This window comes from Orbicella franksi, chromosome 13, assembly GCF_964199315.1.
Source record: "Orbicella franksi chromosome 13, jaOrbFran1.1, whole genome shotgun sequence".
In the NCBI taxonomy this organism is placed as follows: domain Eukaryota; kingdom Metazoa; phylum Cnidaria; class Anthozoa; order Scleractinia; family Merulinidae; genus Orbicella; species Orbicella franksi.
In genome coordinates, this window is record NC_138157.1 from 1,951,556 (window position 1) to 1,967,598 (window position 16,043).

The 16,043-nt window shown below is 38.1% G+C and overlaps 1 protein-coding gene across 1 annotated transcript; it reads left to right on the forward strand.

The window, feature by feature from the left end:
• Window positions 1-36: 36 nt before the first annotated feature.
• On the forward strand, window positions 37-16,013 carry LOC145466739 (negative elongation factor D-like). The gene is made up of 16 exons (XM_081450448.1): window positions 37-197; window positions 295-407; window positions 832-941; window positions 1,727-1,836; window positions 2,127-2,234; window positions 2,622-2,774; window positions 3,333-3,463; window positions 3,837-3,957; window positions 4,251-4,317; window positions 4,835-4,947; window positions 6,164-6,303; window positions 6,769-6,883; window positions 7,007-7,099; window positions 9,429-9,569; window positions 9,879-10,008; window positions 15,621-16,013. The coding sequence occupies exons 1-16, from the start codon at window positions 156-158 to the stop codon at window positions 15,647-15,649; spliced, it is 1,716 nt and encodes a 571-aa protein (XP_081306574.1). The 5' UTR covers window positions 37-155; the 3' UTR covers window positions 15,650-16,013.
• The last annotated feature ends 30 nt before the right edge of the window (window positions 16,014-16,043 follow it).

Genomic DNA, 16,043 nt, shown 5'->3' on the forward strand with positions numbered 1-16,043 from the left:
TCGTGGATGTTTTACACCACCGTCAATGCGGTGATGAAACTCAGCTGCTGGTCAGGAATCAATATGGCGGCAGTTCGGCGGTAGTCAATCACATTTGTATCATCAGAAATGCCTCCTTTTCTGTAGCGTAATTTCACTTTTTTTGGAAAGAAAAAATGGATGACTATGGAGAAGATGTTGGTTGGGATGAAGCAGCTGTATGTTGACATTTGGTCTTGTTTCTCTAGTTTTTTTGTCTTACAGTTTTTTTTTTTTTTCATGCTTTGTGATTAATTGATTGGGTCGATACTTTAGCTCAGTCCATCAGATGAGAAAAGAGACAATGAAGTTGTTATACAGGAGTGCATGCAAAACTTTGCAACTAAAGATTTCATCATGGAACCTGACATTTTCAACAATATCAGGAGGTAATGTTTAATGGTTAATTTTCAAAACTCGGCTTAAAACTCATTTATTTAAGGAAGTCTTTTTGGAATAGTTTTATTGATTCTTGTTTTATTTTATTTTTTAATATTATTCTATTTTAATCATATTTTGTAACTTGTAAAGCGCCTAGATCTCGCTTGGATAGGTGTTATAAAATACAATTTCTTATTATTTCTTATTATTTCTTTGGAGGGTCTTTTGGTTCTTGCCAGGTAACTCAGCACAGTCAATAGAAACTGATATTGAGTAGTCAAGTAACTTTTGATTTTTACTCCATCTCTGGATGTTTTATCAAGGGAGGTACAGGTAGGAGAGGCAAGTAGAGAGAATAAGGGAGGAAACAGGGAATATGCTGATGGCCATTCAAAGTGAAAAACGTACTGTTATAATAATTATTATTGACAGGTATTTCCAAGCGGGAGGAATCCAGGAAGAAATGGTGAAGCTGTTATCAGAAAATTACACTGGAATAGCTCAGAGTACTAACCTCTTGGCGAACTGGTTGATTGTAACAGGTAAGCTTCATCTAAATGTCAATTATGTTAGGTATTAATAGTTAGTGGTAATAGTAGTTTGATATGAAGTTTATATGAAATAATTCATATATGAACTGCGGTTGTAGATGAAAGTGAAGAATGATCATCGCAGTAAATTTTCCAATTCAAGCAATTGGAAAGAAGAAGCCTGAAAAAATCAGGGCTTCAATGGGATTCGAACCCGTGACCTCCGCGATACCGGTGCGATGCTCTACCAACTGAGCTATGAAGCCACACATTGGGAGCGAGGTCAATTTATTGAGTTCATATCTTCCCGTGAGGAGTGAAATGATGTGAAGTTTATATGAGATAGTTCATATATGAACTGTGGTTGTAGATGAAAGTGAAGAATGATCATCGCAGTAAATTTTCAAATTTAAGCAATTGGAAAGAAGCCTGAAAAAACTGCTTAAATTCCAATTCAGCCTCGTTGCTGAATGGGCTACCCTGGTTAAATAAAGTTACTTACTTACTTACTCAAGGTCAAGCGGTCTGGGTTTGAATTTTAGCTACTACCGTTACGTTGTTGGGCATTATGGGTCATTGCGTTGTGTTTTACAAGACACTTTATTATCCAAGTGTTTTCCTTCACCCAGAAGTATAAATGGGTTCCAACAAACTGTACATACATTATAACCTTCACAGAATTCTAAAGAATAACCTGGAGTTGGAACAAAGTCCTACAAAAGCTGAGCTGAGTGGAGAGCTTGGCTAGAGTGGAACTTCCCTTATCATTTTTCCTTTTTCTTGTTTTCATTGTACAGGAGCTAAAGTTCCAGATGTTGAACAGATGGTTGAAAATCACCTGGAAACTCTCATTATTAAGCACTTTGATCCCAAAAAAGCTGATTCTATCTTTTCAGCTGAGGGTGAGGTAAGGGTTCGTTATATATGGGTAAATTAGCAGGACTGTCATTAACTTTTGAGTCCCCTGTAACCTTGCTCTTCACACCTGTAGCAAACTTGTTACTTTGTGGGTGAATTCTTTCAACAACAGGCAATTTCACCTGTAGCAGCAAGGGAAAATCAAGCATACTCAGCCGTAACAGGTGTTATGGGCTACAGCCCTTAATGACAGCCCTGATCAGATTGAATGCTTTTAATTGATGATTTTTATGAGATACAAATTGACTTGTTTGAATTTCCTTCTTCTCTTGTTAACAGACACCATCTTGGTTAGAAGACATGATTGTTCATCAGACATGGCGTTCCATGTTTTACAAGCTGGCTGAGCACTATCCAGACTGTCTGATGCTCAATTTTACTATTAAGGTATCATGACATAGTAGATGTGATGGAACCTTTACTAACAGACACTTCCAGCAGGAAGATTCCTTAAGTGTATCACTTTGTTATGGTCCCAGCCACAAATAAACGCAATATTTTACCTTCCAATAAGCAGAAAACTTTCTTAACTGCACGGGTGTTCAGGTGTTCAGGTCCCAAAAGTGCCTGCCAACAGGAAGTTTGACTATGTTTTATTTAATAATTTTATTGTAAATTATCTAGAATTACCAATCATTCCAATGGAACATACAGGCTACTACTTGTGGTAGTAGATACTGTAGATTACCCACTTTGTAAAGTATGTTTATATGTACATTTAAAAGATCTTGAAATCAAAATCACACTGACTGATGATTTGTGTGGCCTTGGTAGTTAATTTCAGATGCAGGATATCAAGGAGAGATCACCAGTGTGTCAACAGCATGCCATCAAATTGAGGTGTTTTCTCGAGTGTTCAAAACTTCAGCTTCTGCCTTTCTAGAAGAAGGGGAACAAACTATTGACAACAACCTGCCAGAATTTTCTGTAAGTCTGAAGAATTTTCATTTACAGTAACTCACAGCTTGTGTTTAACACTGCCAGTAATGGTAAAACACAGACTTTTTTCACCAATGGTTGTTGTCTTCTGAAGCATCACAGCTAGAAAGGAGATTTTAACCTTTATCCCTGGTTCTACTTGGTAAAAATTGAAAAATAAAACCATGACAGAAATGCTCTCTATTTTCAAGCCCAAGCTTGACTTGTTTAGCTTGCAAGAAACTGCATCAAGTGGTGTGATTATGCACAAATTGTTCTGCCGGTCGTGTTCCAGTGCAAAGGATTATCAAAGTTGTTCTCTTTCAACCAATGGAAGAAGGCTTTTCCTTTGAGAACATTATATTGACAGTTAATCAAGTCAAAGAAAAGTCATCTTCATCTACTTTGTTCCCTTTATACTCAAGTTTTGAGCATCACAGTTATTATGAGCTCTGCTTTTCCAGCTCAACTTGTGGTCAAGTTGATTACTGTGTGTGATCACTGGCTAACTATTGAAAGACAGTCCTTGATCATTTACATGTATCCTTGGAATCTGTCTTTCTTTAGAGGATGGTTTGTTTTGGACAGCACACTTACCTGTATGCACAGTGTTTATTAAATCACATCGCTCAAGAGACAGATGGAGGAACTAAACTTAAGAGACTCAGTCAAGAACTTCAAAAGAAAGCAGTTGAAAGGTGAAATTTTTAAACTCTATGTTATTCTGAAATGTCCAGCTGTAAGGAAAACTGCAACTGATCAGGTTCTGAGCTTTCTTTGCAGCCAGGAAGATCATCACATGCCTTTACATTAGCATCTATAAGCTGGTGCAGCTCGCATAAATTAAAATTACATGGTTGTACATGTTGTAGTTCATTTTTTTTATCTCAGCTTATTTTTGATTTTGTTTTCTTTTTGTTAGGTTAACTTGTTTCCAGTGATGACTTGATTTTAGGTCAAACAGTTTTTTGTTTCCATTCTGGTGTTTTGAGCACTTTTAGCCTTGTAAATAGTATTTTTAATCAAAAGCAAATGTTGTGCACATCTCACATATGTTTTAACTTGTTTCAGTGGACATGAAGTAACAGAGATCACACTGTCGCTGAATGGTGCAGCAACTTATCCTCGTGCAAGTGCTGCTCTTTCTTCCATGCTTGGAAAAAATTCCCTTAACCCAGGGGACATCACAGTGGTAAGATTGCAGAACAACATGTCAATAAGCATTGTCACCGTCCTGTGAACCAATTTGTTACATGCAGTAAATGATTTCCACAGTCTATTGAAGAAAAGAGTATAAACTTAACCTGTTGACTTCCAAGTGTAGTGCCCTCCACCAACGTTTAACAGGCAGCTATATTGGATTCTTAACAGAAATTTATTTCTCTCCAAATTGTCTTAATGCTAAATATATGAAGTAGTGCTTGTACTTTGAAATCAATAACAGACAAGTCTTACATTCCTTTTTCACTGCCTTTACCATTACAGCTATACAAGCTGTTCAGTAGTTCCCAGGCTCCTCCTTGTGCCATCATCAGAGTGCCACAGTTTTTGGGTGAGTGAAAGTTTTAGACTATGTTATTTCAGACTGTGAAGCTATTACATGTGGTCTAATAAAATGAGTCAGTTACTGAATTATATTAACTTCAAGAGATATTGGTAAACTTGTTAGTATTTACATTACTGTTTAGTTCGTAATCCCATGGCTGTAGTACACTATAGGTCAATTTTGAGATATAAAATTTCAGCCTGAGGGGGGAGGAGGGGGGAGGAGGGGGGAGAGGTGAGGTAGACAATGCAAACAAGAGGGGTTAATAATTAACATACTAACTCAATTTCCTTTCTTTGTGTCATTTTCACTCTGTTACTAAGCTGAATACTTCAATATCAAAAGTAGCTTATTGCACTGATTCCTGTGTTACCATCATGAGCGTCACTTGTGCTTTCTTGTAGTAGATTGTACGTGTATATATCATCTCTTTGAGTACTTGACGAGCATGTCTACATTCATTGGTCATCTGCATGAACTGGTCACCCATAACTGAAGCAAGCATTGCTTTCCTTTCATTTAGAGCTTCTATTGGAAGCTTTGTTCAAACCTGGTCAACACTTAAATCCAGAACACAAGTTTAAATATGTTTACCTGCTGGCATATGCTGCATCTGTCCATGAAACATGGATTGAAGTAAGTACATAAACACTTTAGGACTTGGACTAGTGGATCAAAATTCAAGGTCTGTCCAGTCTAGTCAGGATGTTGAATAATTTATGTGGTTTTGTGTTCTTGGGCAAAACACTTACAATTCATCTACAGAAAATTTATGGATACTTTTAGCAGGGCTCAAAAAATGTGCTGTCTGGTCATTTGGGACAAGTAGATTTTCTTGCCGGGCAAGTAAGTTTTCATTCACACTTGCCCAATAGATCGTTTTCACTGTCATGCAATAAAAAAATAAATCGAAAACCATCCTTTGGAAAAAGCTATGAAATTATGATGTTATAGAAGATAACTAAATAAGACACTTCTCCAAGTTTTAGGCCTGTGCGTTTCCCCAAACTTCAGATATTCGTCGAAATGTTTTGCAGATATTTACAGAGCCCAGTATGAAAACGCCATGTTGGTGTACCTCTGTGGTACACCAATATGGCGGCCGGAAAATAGTGCAGACATCTGGAACTTCCTTTGGCTATCTAGGCGACTGATTATCAGTACTGGTCAAACAAGCATTTACATAAGCACTTTTCCTAATACTCTAACTTCTAAAAAGGCTCAAAATCACGAGATAAGTATATATTTTTCGACGAACTCGATCGTAGCCATGTGTCATGCACCTCCATAACGCTGAAATTCAAAATGCTCTGGATTCCAAATGAAGCACGTTATTGAGCTGTAAAATTGTAAACAGATATAAATATACCGCCTCTTATGCCTGATGAAGATAAAAACATTGGTGGCTCTTTAGTTTTAGATTTTAGAAAGTGATGATGTCATGTGAAAATGATCTATATGCAATGGCCCAGGCAAGTTGTCCACCAACAAAGTAAAAATGTAGCGTAAGACTTTTCCAGGCCAAGCAAAATTTGAGAGCTACTTGTCCAAAGGGCAAGATGGATTTCAAGTTTTTTTCAAGCCCTGTATTAGGTGCTCAAATTTCTAAAGACAAATAACTACTAACAATGCTTCCCTCTGTCAGGGTAGGCTCCTGACAAAATACTCAGAAGATACCTGTAATGAGTTGGAGCAGGAATACCCATAAGGGCTTCATGCTATGTAAACTGCTGTTAAATCTCAGCAACTAGGCTGCTCTGTCTGTATGCCGAAATGTACACCTTTACAGTGTGCCAGCAAATGTCTAGCATCGATTTTGCTCATGGAGTTCTGTTTAACTTTTTATTTGTAGAATGAACGATCAATGCTGAACAGAGATGAGCTGAAAACAACTTCCCAGGCAATAGATAAGATACACTTACTGTGTGTGCAGGAGACCAAGAAAGGCTCCCAGCTGTTAGCTGAAGTGGGTGTCCTGTTTCAATGTATAAGGTGTGGCCTGTTTCTCTCTCTCTGCACACATTGCAGACCTTCAATGCTAGACAGTTCAGTATGTTGTCTAATGGGTATCATTTCATCATTTGGTTTTACTTTGCTTAGGCCTCATTGATAGATAATGACTGATACATGTATGTTCTTTCCCAATCTTTTGTCGGAGGAGTTAACACTGGGTACAAGTTGTTTGGGCTGGAATCTCTCTTACAGGACTAAATTTTTCTAATTTTCCTTCCTTCTCAAACTGAACACTTCAAGGTTTGAATTTGATCTGGAAAAATGAATGAAGGGTATTCCTGCGAGGGATAATTTCCTTGAACAACATCATCACATTTTCAAGCAGAAGGGTGACAAGAATAAAGAAAATCTTTTACTCGAGATCCAGGGATATTGTGTTGCTGTATGGGTAATTCCATTTATTCTGAACTCAAGAGTTCCATTTCACTTTTTAATGTTTTGCAGGTTTCCTGTTGTAGCCATGGGTTTGCTAAAATGGGTTGACTGCACTGTATGTGATCCATCATTTTTTAAGCTTCTCACAGACTCAACCCCAGTCCATTTGGCTCTGTTAGATGAAGTAAGTGAGTAGGTTTGGCACCGGACATGCCTTGTGTCCCCTCCCTCCCCTTCCTCCACTTCTTCTCCATCCCTCCCCCATCACCTGTCCTCTCAACTTTATTTCTCTTTTCATTTTGTGCAGATTAGTTCTTGCCATGCTCTACAGCATCGTCTGGTGCTTAACGTACTGATCCGTTTGTTTGAGTCACCTACACCTCTAGACACTTTGGTGGAGGTAAGGGTCTTTCTGCTACAACACTTTGTTTTGTTTTGTGGTAGTGCCATAATTAATTGCAGAAGGAGAAAACAACAGTTTCTATCTTGTGATGCAATCAAGTGATACATTCAATTCTAGTTAGTATTGGCTAAAAGTAGTGCAATATACAGTAAACACAGAAAGGAAGTGTTTGGAATTTTGAGTGTATTTTTTGCTCATGATGTAAGCTTACATTTTCTGATTTAATCTAAAAAGTAAGGTTCATGTTGCCTGGCAACAAGTTTAACTATTTAAAATGCAACTGATACAGTTTCAATGCTGTTACTATCACTCTCACATTTGAGGCATCTTGTTGTTTCTTAGAACTGACCTCAATGACATGAAACGGAATCTAAAGCGTTTTCCATTATTTACTCTGTGTTTTGACCAAACATTCTTAGCCTTAACCCTCTTCTGGCTTTCATTTTGAATTTCCGGGTAATGTAATGCATTGAATTTTCCTGGCTGCTCCATCTTTGCATTTCTAACCTTGAGTGTGCCTTGTGATTGATGGAGATCAGACCTTGTCACTTCTGTATCTTTGTGGTGTTTGTTCCTGAAGAGATCCTCAAGGCGAGAGTTAAACAATTCTGTCTGAGATGTTTCCTCTTCTGCTACTCTTGCTGCATTTGCGCAGTTCGGTGTTGTAGCAACACAAGCTGGTGCTACGCCAACTGTATCAAGGTGTTCAGGTGAGGGGAATTTGCTTATATGAGCTCCTCTAGCTTCTAAAGGTGTTGACACAGGAGAGTGCTTTGCTTGTGTCCCTGTGGCAGCAGGTGAATTTACAAAAGCACTCGAGTAACACCGTTCTTCTGATAGTGTTGATCTATCAGATACAAGTATGGACGTGTTAGCTTCTTTTAAACCGTTTGTATTTTCCTTTGCACTCTTACATGAGATGGCATTAAAATACGAGAGAGGGCAAACTTTTGAAGAGCAGTGTTCTTCTTCCTTGCTTTCACAGTTTTTTGTATCTACTCTTAGATTGCATTCACAAGCTTTCTCTTGTCTTGGATGCCATTCACCCTCCTCCATTCCATGGTCCTCTAAAGCAAGCGTTGGTATTTCCTCCTTTTCGTGTTGGCCTCCAGTATCAGTCTGGCATTTTGCAGCAGAGTTTTCATGTAATGAAGCGTCGTCTTCCTTTATATCTCTGTCTACTTTCCAAATTATTTCCTGTCTAACCCATTTCTTTGTTACCAGTCGAGGTGATCTCTCTGTCGTGTTTGTTATTGTATTTAGGTTCTGTTGGTTTCGACTCTCTACTGTAGTTTGTAACCTTTCCTTTGATTCAATAGTTTTCTTGAAGGACCCAAACGTCTCTGGACTCTCTGCGGGCCTATAAAAGTCTGTTCCGCTTGCTTGTTTAACTCCAGAAAAGGTTTTTTCTTCATAAGTCTGAGCTTTTTTAAGTGCGACCTTTCGACGATATTTATCTTTAAGTGGAACTTGCCAGGTTATCTTGCCATTTTCATATTTGCTGTAAAATCTATCAAATGCCAACGAACACAAGCTATGAACCAAACGGAGAATGAGGTTCCCCAAACAACAGATAAGAATCTCTGTGACAGCATACGTGAGGACAGGAATTGAAAGGAAGATCTTTACCGCGTAATCCGAAATGCTTCTCCCTCGTACGCGCCAATCCATCTGATTTGACAACAGAAGCTGATCGTTTGTGACGTCATTTTGAGATATGTTGCGCGCGGTCGAGTAGTGCGCGCGCGCTCTTTTGCGTGACTGGATTTGACGCGTGTCACTCAAACCCGACTATTTTGTTTCACCGGGTTTTTTTGCGCTTGGCACTTTTTCGGCACATTCAGTTTGTCTTGAAGAGAAAAGAGACAAGAAAGTGGCAGCTCAGCAATATGCAGCCATCAGTAGCATGAACAGTGATATTCCAAGGACAGCAATTGACCTTTTTAGCTTGGACGGTTTGTTTTCCCATCACAGACCACGTGATATTCTTTAGATAATTATTCTTTTGTCCATCTTAAAATTATTCATTCATATACACCCGACTATTTGAAAATTTGAAATCAAGAATTTTCAGGAGTATCATCACTTGGTCTGAAATGGGACAACAAACCGCCTAAGCAAAAAAGATCTATTGAGAGAAACCTGTGCAATCAACTGAATAAATGAGTACAGTCGCAATTAATGCTGAGAAGTAACTCTCCGATGGACTAGCATCCCATCCAGGGGTGAGTTGAAATACTCTTAGTCGCTCCATGCTAAATGGAAGCCGGAGATGTGGCGTGTATGCAGACTATAACTTTTTTTTCTTTGCTTACTTTGACTGTAGCTTGAGTTTAAGAAAACAGTTCTGGATCGAATGATTCATCTTCTTAGCCGCGGATATGTGGTGCCAGTGATCAGCTACATCAACAGCTGTCTGGAAAAACAAAACACAGATAACTCACTGATAAGACACTTCGTGACTGAGGTAAGTGAAGCAATTTCCGCATCTTTGTTCAATAAAATGTTTGACAGGGTTTCCTAGGTAGACGCTTCGTAACAAACATTTTCTGTTTGCATTGTCCAAGCGCGAAAGAATTTCGAGAAATAGAAGGCTCTCAAGTCTTCACCTTACGTCAACACAGGTTCAAGTAGTTCTTGGCAAGGGACCTTAGTGTAAAATGGTGCTTGTTCCCCCGAGTATTTCGATTTCTGTTTTTGCAACTCAAAGAAATCGTTATTGTGCGACTTGGATAATACCCATTAGCTGTTCGGTTTGGACGTTTTCTCTCCCCAGGTTTTAGAAATGATTGCTCCCCCGTACTCGACCGAGTTCGTCCAGCTTTTCCTTCCCATCGTTCGTAACGAGGAGATCACCGGGAGACTGCGCAATGCTGACCACACTGATGACGTGTCACTGTTTTTAGGTGAGAGGTGGCGTTGAGTATTACGGGTGATGAAGACAGATAATGAGAATAAAGAAAACTAGCAACTACCAAGATTCCGTAGTATGTCGATGGTATAGAGAGGCTAGGAATGTCGTTTACGGCAAACTGCGAAACTTACCCCTTATTTTGTGTTCTTTTCTTGTAGTCCTTCAATAAATCACGCCAAAATAGAGAAACGTCTTTAACTATTCACCGCCACTCAAAGACGTAAAATCAGTATAGGATCAAAGGCTCTGCGAGCCAACTCGTGAATTTGATAAGCCAATGAAATTTAAATATCGTCAACAGAAAATGAGGTTTGATTTCCATACTAGGGTATGAACCGTTCTAAGAAGTGTTGGACTGGTAAATGGACATTTTGAGGAATATGATATGAAATTCAATTAGGTCTCAAAGACAGAAAATATGGGCTGAGTGGGAGTTAATGTAAGACAATCACTGTTCCAGATTTTACTTTAAAGGTTTGTGGAAAGAAAGTTCAAAAGGGTGCTGTTTTGCTCCAAGGTAGCGGGAAATGACTTAGAGCCATAGGTATATTTTGTGCATAACCTGGGTGGGGATACTCTAAAGTAAAAATTTTGGTGATTTGAATTAAACTCCTAAATGAGGTCAATCTGGCTGTGGCTTAAACTTTATTTGACTGCAAAGAATGGGCTACAATGACAACATTTCTCTTTATATAATTAATTTTTTTGTGTGCAGCCCCAAAAAGTACTGATGACTAAAATTAGTGGCACCCTAAGTGAGATTTGCACCCTTGTTAAGTGAGAAAAACATCATTACCCTTTTCACAAGGGAGTATCCCTTCCAACAGGGTGTGGAAAAGCAGTGAGTAAGTAAGTTAAGAGTGGCGAACGTTTTTGATAATTCATTTTTCAAGGACTTCCGATCAGCCAAAGACTTGTGGCTACTTACTGAAAATTTCAAACTATTCTGAAGGACTTCTAAATATTTCGTAAAAGATTAATGTACCTTTAGGAGCTTGTGAGAACTGCACTGTGAAGGAGGGTTGATTGTAAAATTGCACAGTATAGATTATAATCAGCTGCAAGTGACTCACCCAGATTTGAGTGTAATTAAGGAAATTGCACAGATAAATATGAGATGTACATTTTTACTTGGTTTTATGAAAATGTCTGCCAGTAAAACTGGTTCTTGACAAATGGAAACTCAAGACATTATGTATTAAATTAGTTCACAAGGAATAACTAGTAGAATTACTATGAAGGACTGTCAAACTATGAAATCAGCCAAACTCAAGCTAACTCAACCCTCCAAGTTAACTTTTTTCCTTAGTGGCCATTTGGCCACTGACTGTTCAGGTTTGGTCGCCAGTGAAAAATTTTAGTTGCCAAAATACATGCATAAATTAATAATTAATTAATAATAAATAATAATCTTATTATTATCTAACTGTATTATTAATAACATTTTCCTTGAACCACCAAGTAAATTGAAGTCCCGTTCAGTGAAAGAACTACCTAATGTTGATTCAAATATGCTGTTCTTGGAATGATTGATGATCAAATGAAAATGAAAATTAAGAAAAAAAGTCGCTTCACAAAACACAGAAATATTTGTGTATATCATTTATAATTCACACAACAGGAGGAGTGCAAACGACACAGATTATACCAAGTTAAAATAAGATAGCCTCATTCGCAGCTGAATGGCGGAAAGTTTTCCAATGTTTATCAAGGCGGCAACAAATTCTTGCCGAGACCATAAAGTGAACACTATTTTTACCTTATCGCTTATGATTTTTTTAAGTGTTCAACCTCGTTTTCTACTTTAATAAGCAAACGATATAAAACTTCATCTGAAAATTAAAGACTGCATTGAAATGGACAGAAAAGTTCACGCTCAAATTGTTTGTCGTTTTGAATTTATTATGCGAACCGCGGAACGCAAATACTCAACGCGAAAATACTTTCACAAGTTTTAGGGCAATCACTAAGACGGATATTTTTTATTGATGAAATCTTTGACAATTTAAAAATAAACCCAGGTTCGTTCACACAAGTGAAATTTATTTACAACTGCGAGCCGCTTTTCATCACAGTTTTTTTTATTTATAGAATCCCCCGCGCTTGTGTTATCAAGTTTGCTGTAAAGTCAAGTATTTTCGTGTCCACTGAAACAAAATACGTTTCTCAAATACATCTGGATGTTTCTCAAATATATTGTGGATCCTGCGACCGTCGAGCTTTCCAAGCTTTTGCAATTCCTCTTCTTTTCGATGGCAAATGACCGGATTGCGTGCGTTTTCTCACGCTTCCAGGTAAAATTGTCACGTGCCAAAGTTCAGTCGAGTGGAACGAATTTCGTCGCGTCCCAAGCTCAACTGAATGTAATTCCTTGATCTTTGTTTACCGTGTAACATTTCATTTTATTCAGTCTCCATTTCTGTTGGTTAAAATCCCACAACAACTAGCTTTGCAAAGTGAATTCTTAATGTTCAGAACGTTTTTCTTTTCGCTCCGGAAGATAGTCCGCTCAAGCTCCTGACGCATAGGTCACGTTAATTTTAGTCGCCGAGCTGGCGACTTGCGTTCTAATTTTAGTCGCCAGCTCCAAAATTCTAGTCGCCATGGCGACTAAAATGGTCGCAACTTGGAGGGTTGTAACTGAAGGTATCAAATGTTCCCCTCTAATCTTTGATTATCTAGCAGTTTTGCAGTGAATTGATTGCATTTATGGTGGTTTTACATCAACTGGTTTGTTTTGGTAATTATGACTATGGTAAAATCAAACTGGCACTTACCAGTCTATGTGCTTTATACAAAGCCTTAAAGAGCCAGTTCATTTAATAAATGATTCTGAGGAAGGCAATCACAGAGTCTAATAATAGTTCAACTATTGTACAAAATGTTGTTGTTACTAGTTGAAATAGTCATGATAGAAGTTCATGGTGCTTGTATGAATATAACCAAAGAATAGATGGAAGGTGCTGAATTCATTATTAAGACCACATTGTTGTTTTCAGTGAAGTTGACAGCAGTAGTTCCAACAAATATAATACATGTACTTCTTTCTTTGTAATTTGTGTTATTAACTGCATGAACTCCAGTGATGCTGTCCCTGCACTTTTCACCTTGTTCATTTTTTTGTAACTTCAGATACTGTAACTGGTACTAAATCCAGAATGAATATAGTTGGCTGCAGTGCTGTATGTCTCTGTTAATTACCATGTGCAAGTAACTACATGACTGTATATCATTTCAGTTCTTATAGCGTATTTTAGTAGTCTCCATAGTCCAGTGGCCGATGTATGTGAGATAAGCTCTGAATGATCTGCTATTTTATAAGAAGATATAACAAGTGTTAGCAACAATTGTTTTAGTAAAGCTGTTGGTCCACCCTGACACCACACCTGTTCTGGATTCTTCACTTTTTGTCTTCTAGATGACTTTTTTGCAATTTCCTGTATGTGATCTGGGTTCTCTGCTTTCCGTTTCCTTTTAGACTTTTTGTCAATGTCTCTTTCGTGTTCTGGGTTGGTCATTTTCCTTCTTGTGACAGTTTGTTTCCTTTTTTTCCTAATTGTTTCAATATTTTGTACCTTTGCATGGAATTTTGACTTTCTCTTTTTCTAAAATCTGCACTAGCTCTTCTCTGTTTCATGTATTCTTTTCTGCAACCTTGATCAGCTCTGTATTTTTTTTGTTTATCAATTTTTTTCTTTCAACTACAGTTTGATCACATGTTTTGTTGTTTGATACCTGACAATTTCTCGTTCTACCATAGAAACATAATGAGTTTTACTTATGTGTCCAATGTAAATGTTTGTGTATTCTCCTGTCACATTCACTGCTTGAACGACAGTAACAGGAGCAAACGTTTGAAATGATTCAGCGATATGAATTGACAGATTTAGGCAATTGGCTAGTGCTTGAATTATAATTGCATCAGCCCGTGTTCCCTGACATGACATATTGTTCAAATAGTCTTGCCAAGAATGATCAGTGTTACTCTCTATGAACTGTTCAAGGTTCTGCAGTAAAGTACTTGACTGTACGAGCACTTCCCGAGGACAGCCGAAGTACGGTCGATCTATCAATTCCATTTTCTTTGAAAAAAAATGAACCATGACCGAGTATAACCATGAAGAACCTTTAATTGTTTAAGATACAAACTGTAAGTGCTTACCTGGCAATGGCACGAAGGCTTTTTCTCACAACAATGAACGACTCCAGTCCAGAAACGTTCGGCAAGCCATTCGTGGGCTCAAACTTTACGAACCACTTCCCAACGTCGATACAGCTCCAGGAATAACGAACACAGCCATCTTAAAGGAGTCACTTAACCAGTGGGCCATGGGCGACACTTTATAATCGGTCTCGGCGAGCGTGAAGCTCGACTTCGCGAACACTCGAGTCTTTTGAGCCCGTGGTGGAATTAACCAAAAGATCAGCGTTTTGATACTACTTAATAAAGTGGCTATTTTCGCCTAAACTCAATAACTTGTAAACGTGGTTCTGTGGTACTGCAAGGAACCTTCTAGTCCGCCCTGCCATCAAGAGGTGGAGAGTTCAAATCCGTCGCCCGCCTGAAACCTTTTTGTTATTCTTAATTTCTTTTCTTTTTTATCTTTTTTCTTTCTCGGACACACAAATCATTTTCCTGTATATATATATTGAAAAAATAGAAGCACTGACACCATAAATGAAATATACGCTGTAAACTGCCAAAAGTATATTCGAAGATTGGCCAAACTTAATTCACGGATGAAAAACGTATAGTTTTAAACTCTTTTAAGATTCTCATTGGCTTCTTTTTCACCCACCACTATTCTTAACAACAAAGATGGCCATTTCTTTTGTTTATTACTCGCCAAAAACTATCAAATGCACGTAAAAGCCTGAAATCGAAAAAAAAAAGTTTACAGGAATCGACCAATCGAGCGAGCGAGCGAGTGCCATTCTTCACATCATATCTACAACTCGCTCTTGCGCATGCGCGCAATTCACGAGTTAAAAAAAAGGCTCAGGAAATTATAGGAATTTTAACGAAACGCAAGTGAAATTATTTCCTAATTTCACGAGTATACCATTTGATTCGTTTTAATATCATAGGTGACAAATGACGCTTACAATCGTGGGTCTTTGACTTGTTTATTGTACTAAGAAATTTCACGCCAAACCTTGTCATGACAAATTTGTACTTTCACATGTGAAATAGACCTTTCCCGCATTCCACTTCAGTGCGCTCGAACAACAGCACCAGAGCGAGGTTGGGGTGGACATTTTCATACATTTGCTCTATTTTGTCCACCCTGACCTCGACTCGGCGCTATTGTTTGTTGAAATGCGGAAAAGGTCTATTATAACGCTGAAATTTTGCACCAAAATTAATCACTGTTGATGAGGCTAATTATAGTTCAGTTTTTATCCTTTGTTCGGTTTGATGTATCGTCAAATTCTCAGAACTAAGCTTAAAATATGCGTTTTGTATTTAGTGGAGATACAAAGAACATCAAAAATTAAAATTTGTGTCCTGTTGTGTTTCCAGGCACTAAAATTAAACTTAAAATGGAATTATTTAATTAGCTGTACATGGTGTAATTTTCTCATTGTTCTACCGTCTGACAGGTCACTGTGCTCAGCAGGCAGGGGTCTAGGGTACCAAGATTTGCTACCGCTGGTGGATAAAAACACACTGTATTTTAGCAGCAAGCTTCAAAATGACGGTGAATGACCGCGAAGGCCTGGAGTAACCGTGAACGACCGCGAAGGCGTGGAGTCAAACACTAAGCCTGAGTGGTGTGAGTTACAAGAGAAATCGACAAACAGCAATTTGATTTCGTTTGTTTGTAAAAAGTACAAGGTGGAAGAAATTGTTATATAAGATGTAAATATTTTACACTGTTTATTTGCATGGCGGTCATCGATGTTGCCTTTTCTCCGAGAAGGAACTTATTCCGGCAGTATTCATATGATGGGGAAAAAAAAAAGCGAGGTGAACAATAAAGAATTTTTTTCAGAGTGGCTAGTTTGTTCAGTTACCACGCATGT

Bases quoted from the DNA above. Each gene is read 5' to 3' on its own strand.
- LOC145466739 (XM_081450448.1), top strand. From the start codon at position 156: ATGGATGACTATGGAGAAGATGTTGGTTGGGATGAAGCAGCT. The intron at 4,948-6,163 runs GTAAGTACATAA...TTTTATTTGTAG, and splicing joins TCCATGAAACATGGATTGAA to AATGAACGATCAATGCTGAA. The intron at 10,009-15,620 runs GTGAGAGGTGGC...ACCGTCTGACAG, and splicing joins TGACGTGTCACTGTTTTTAG to GTCACTGTGCTCAGCAGGCA.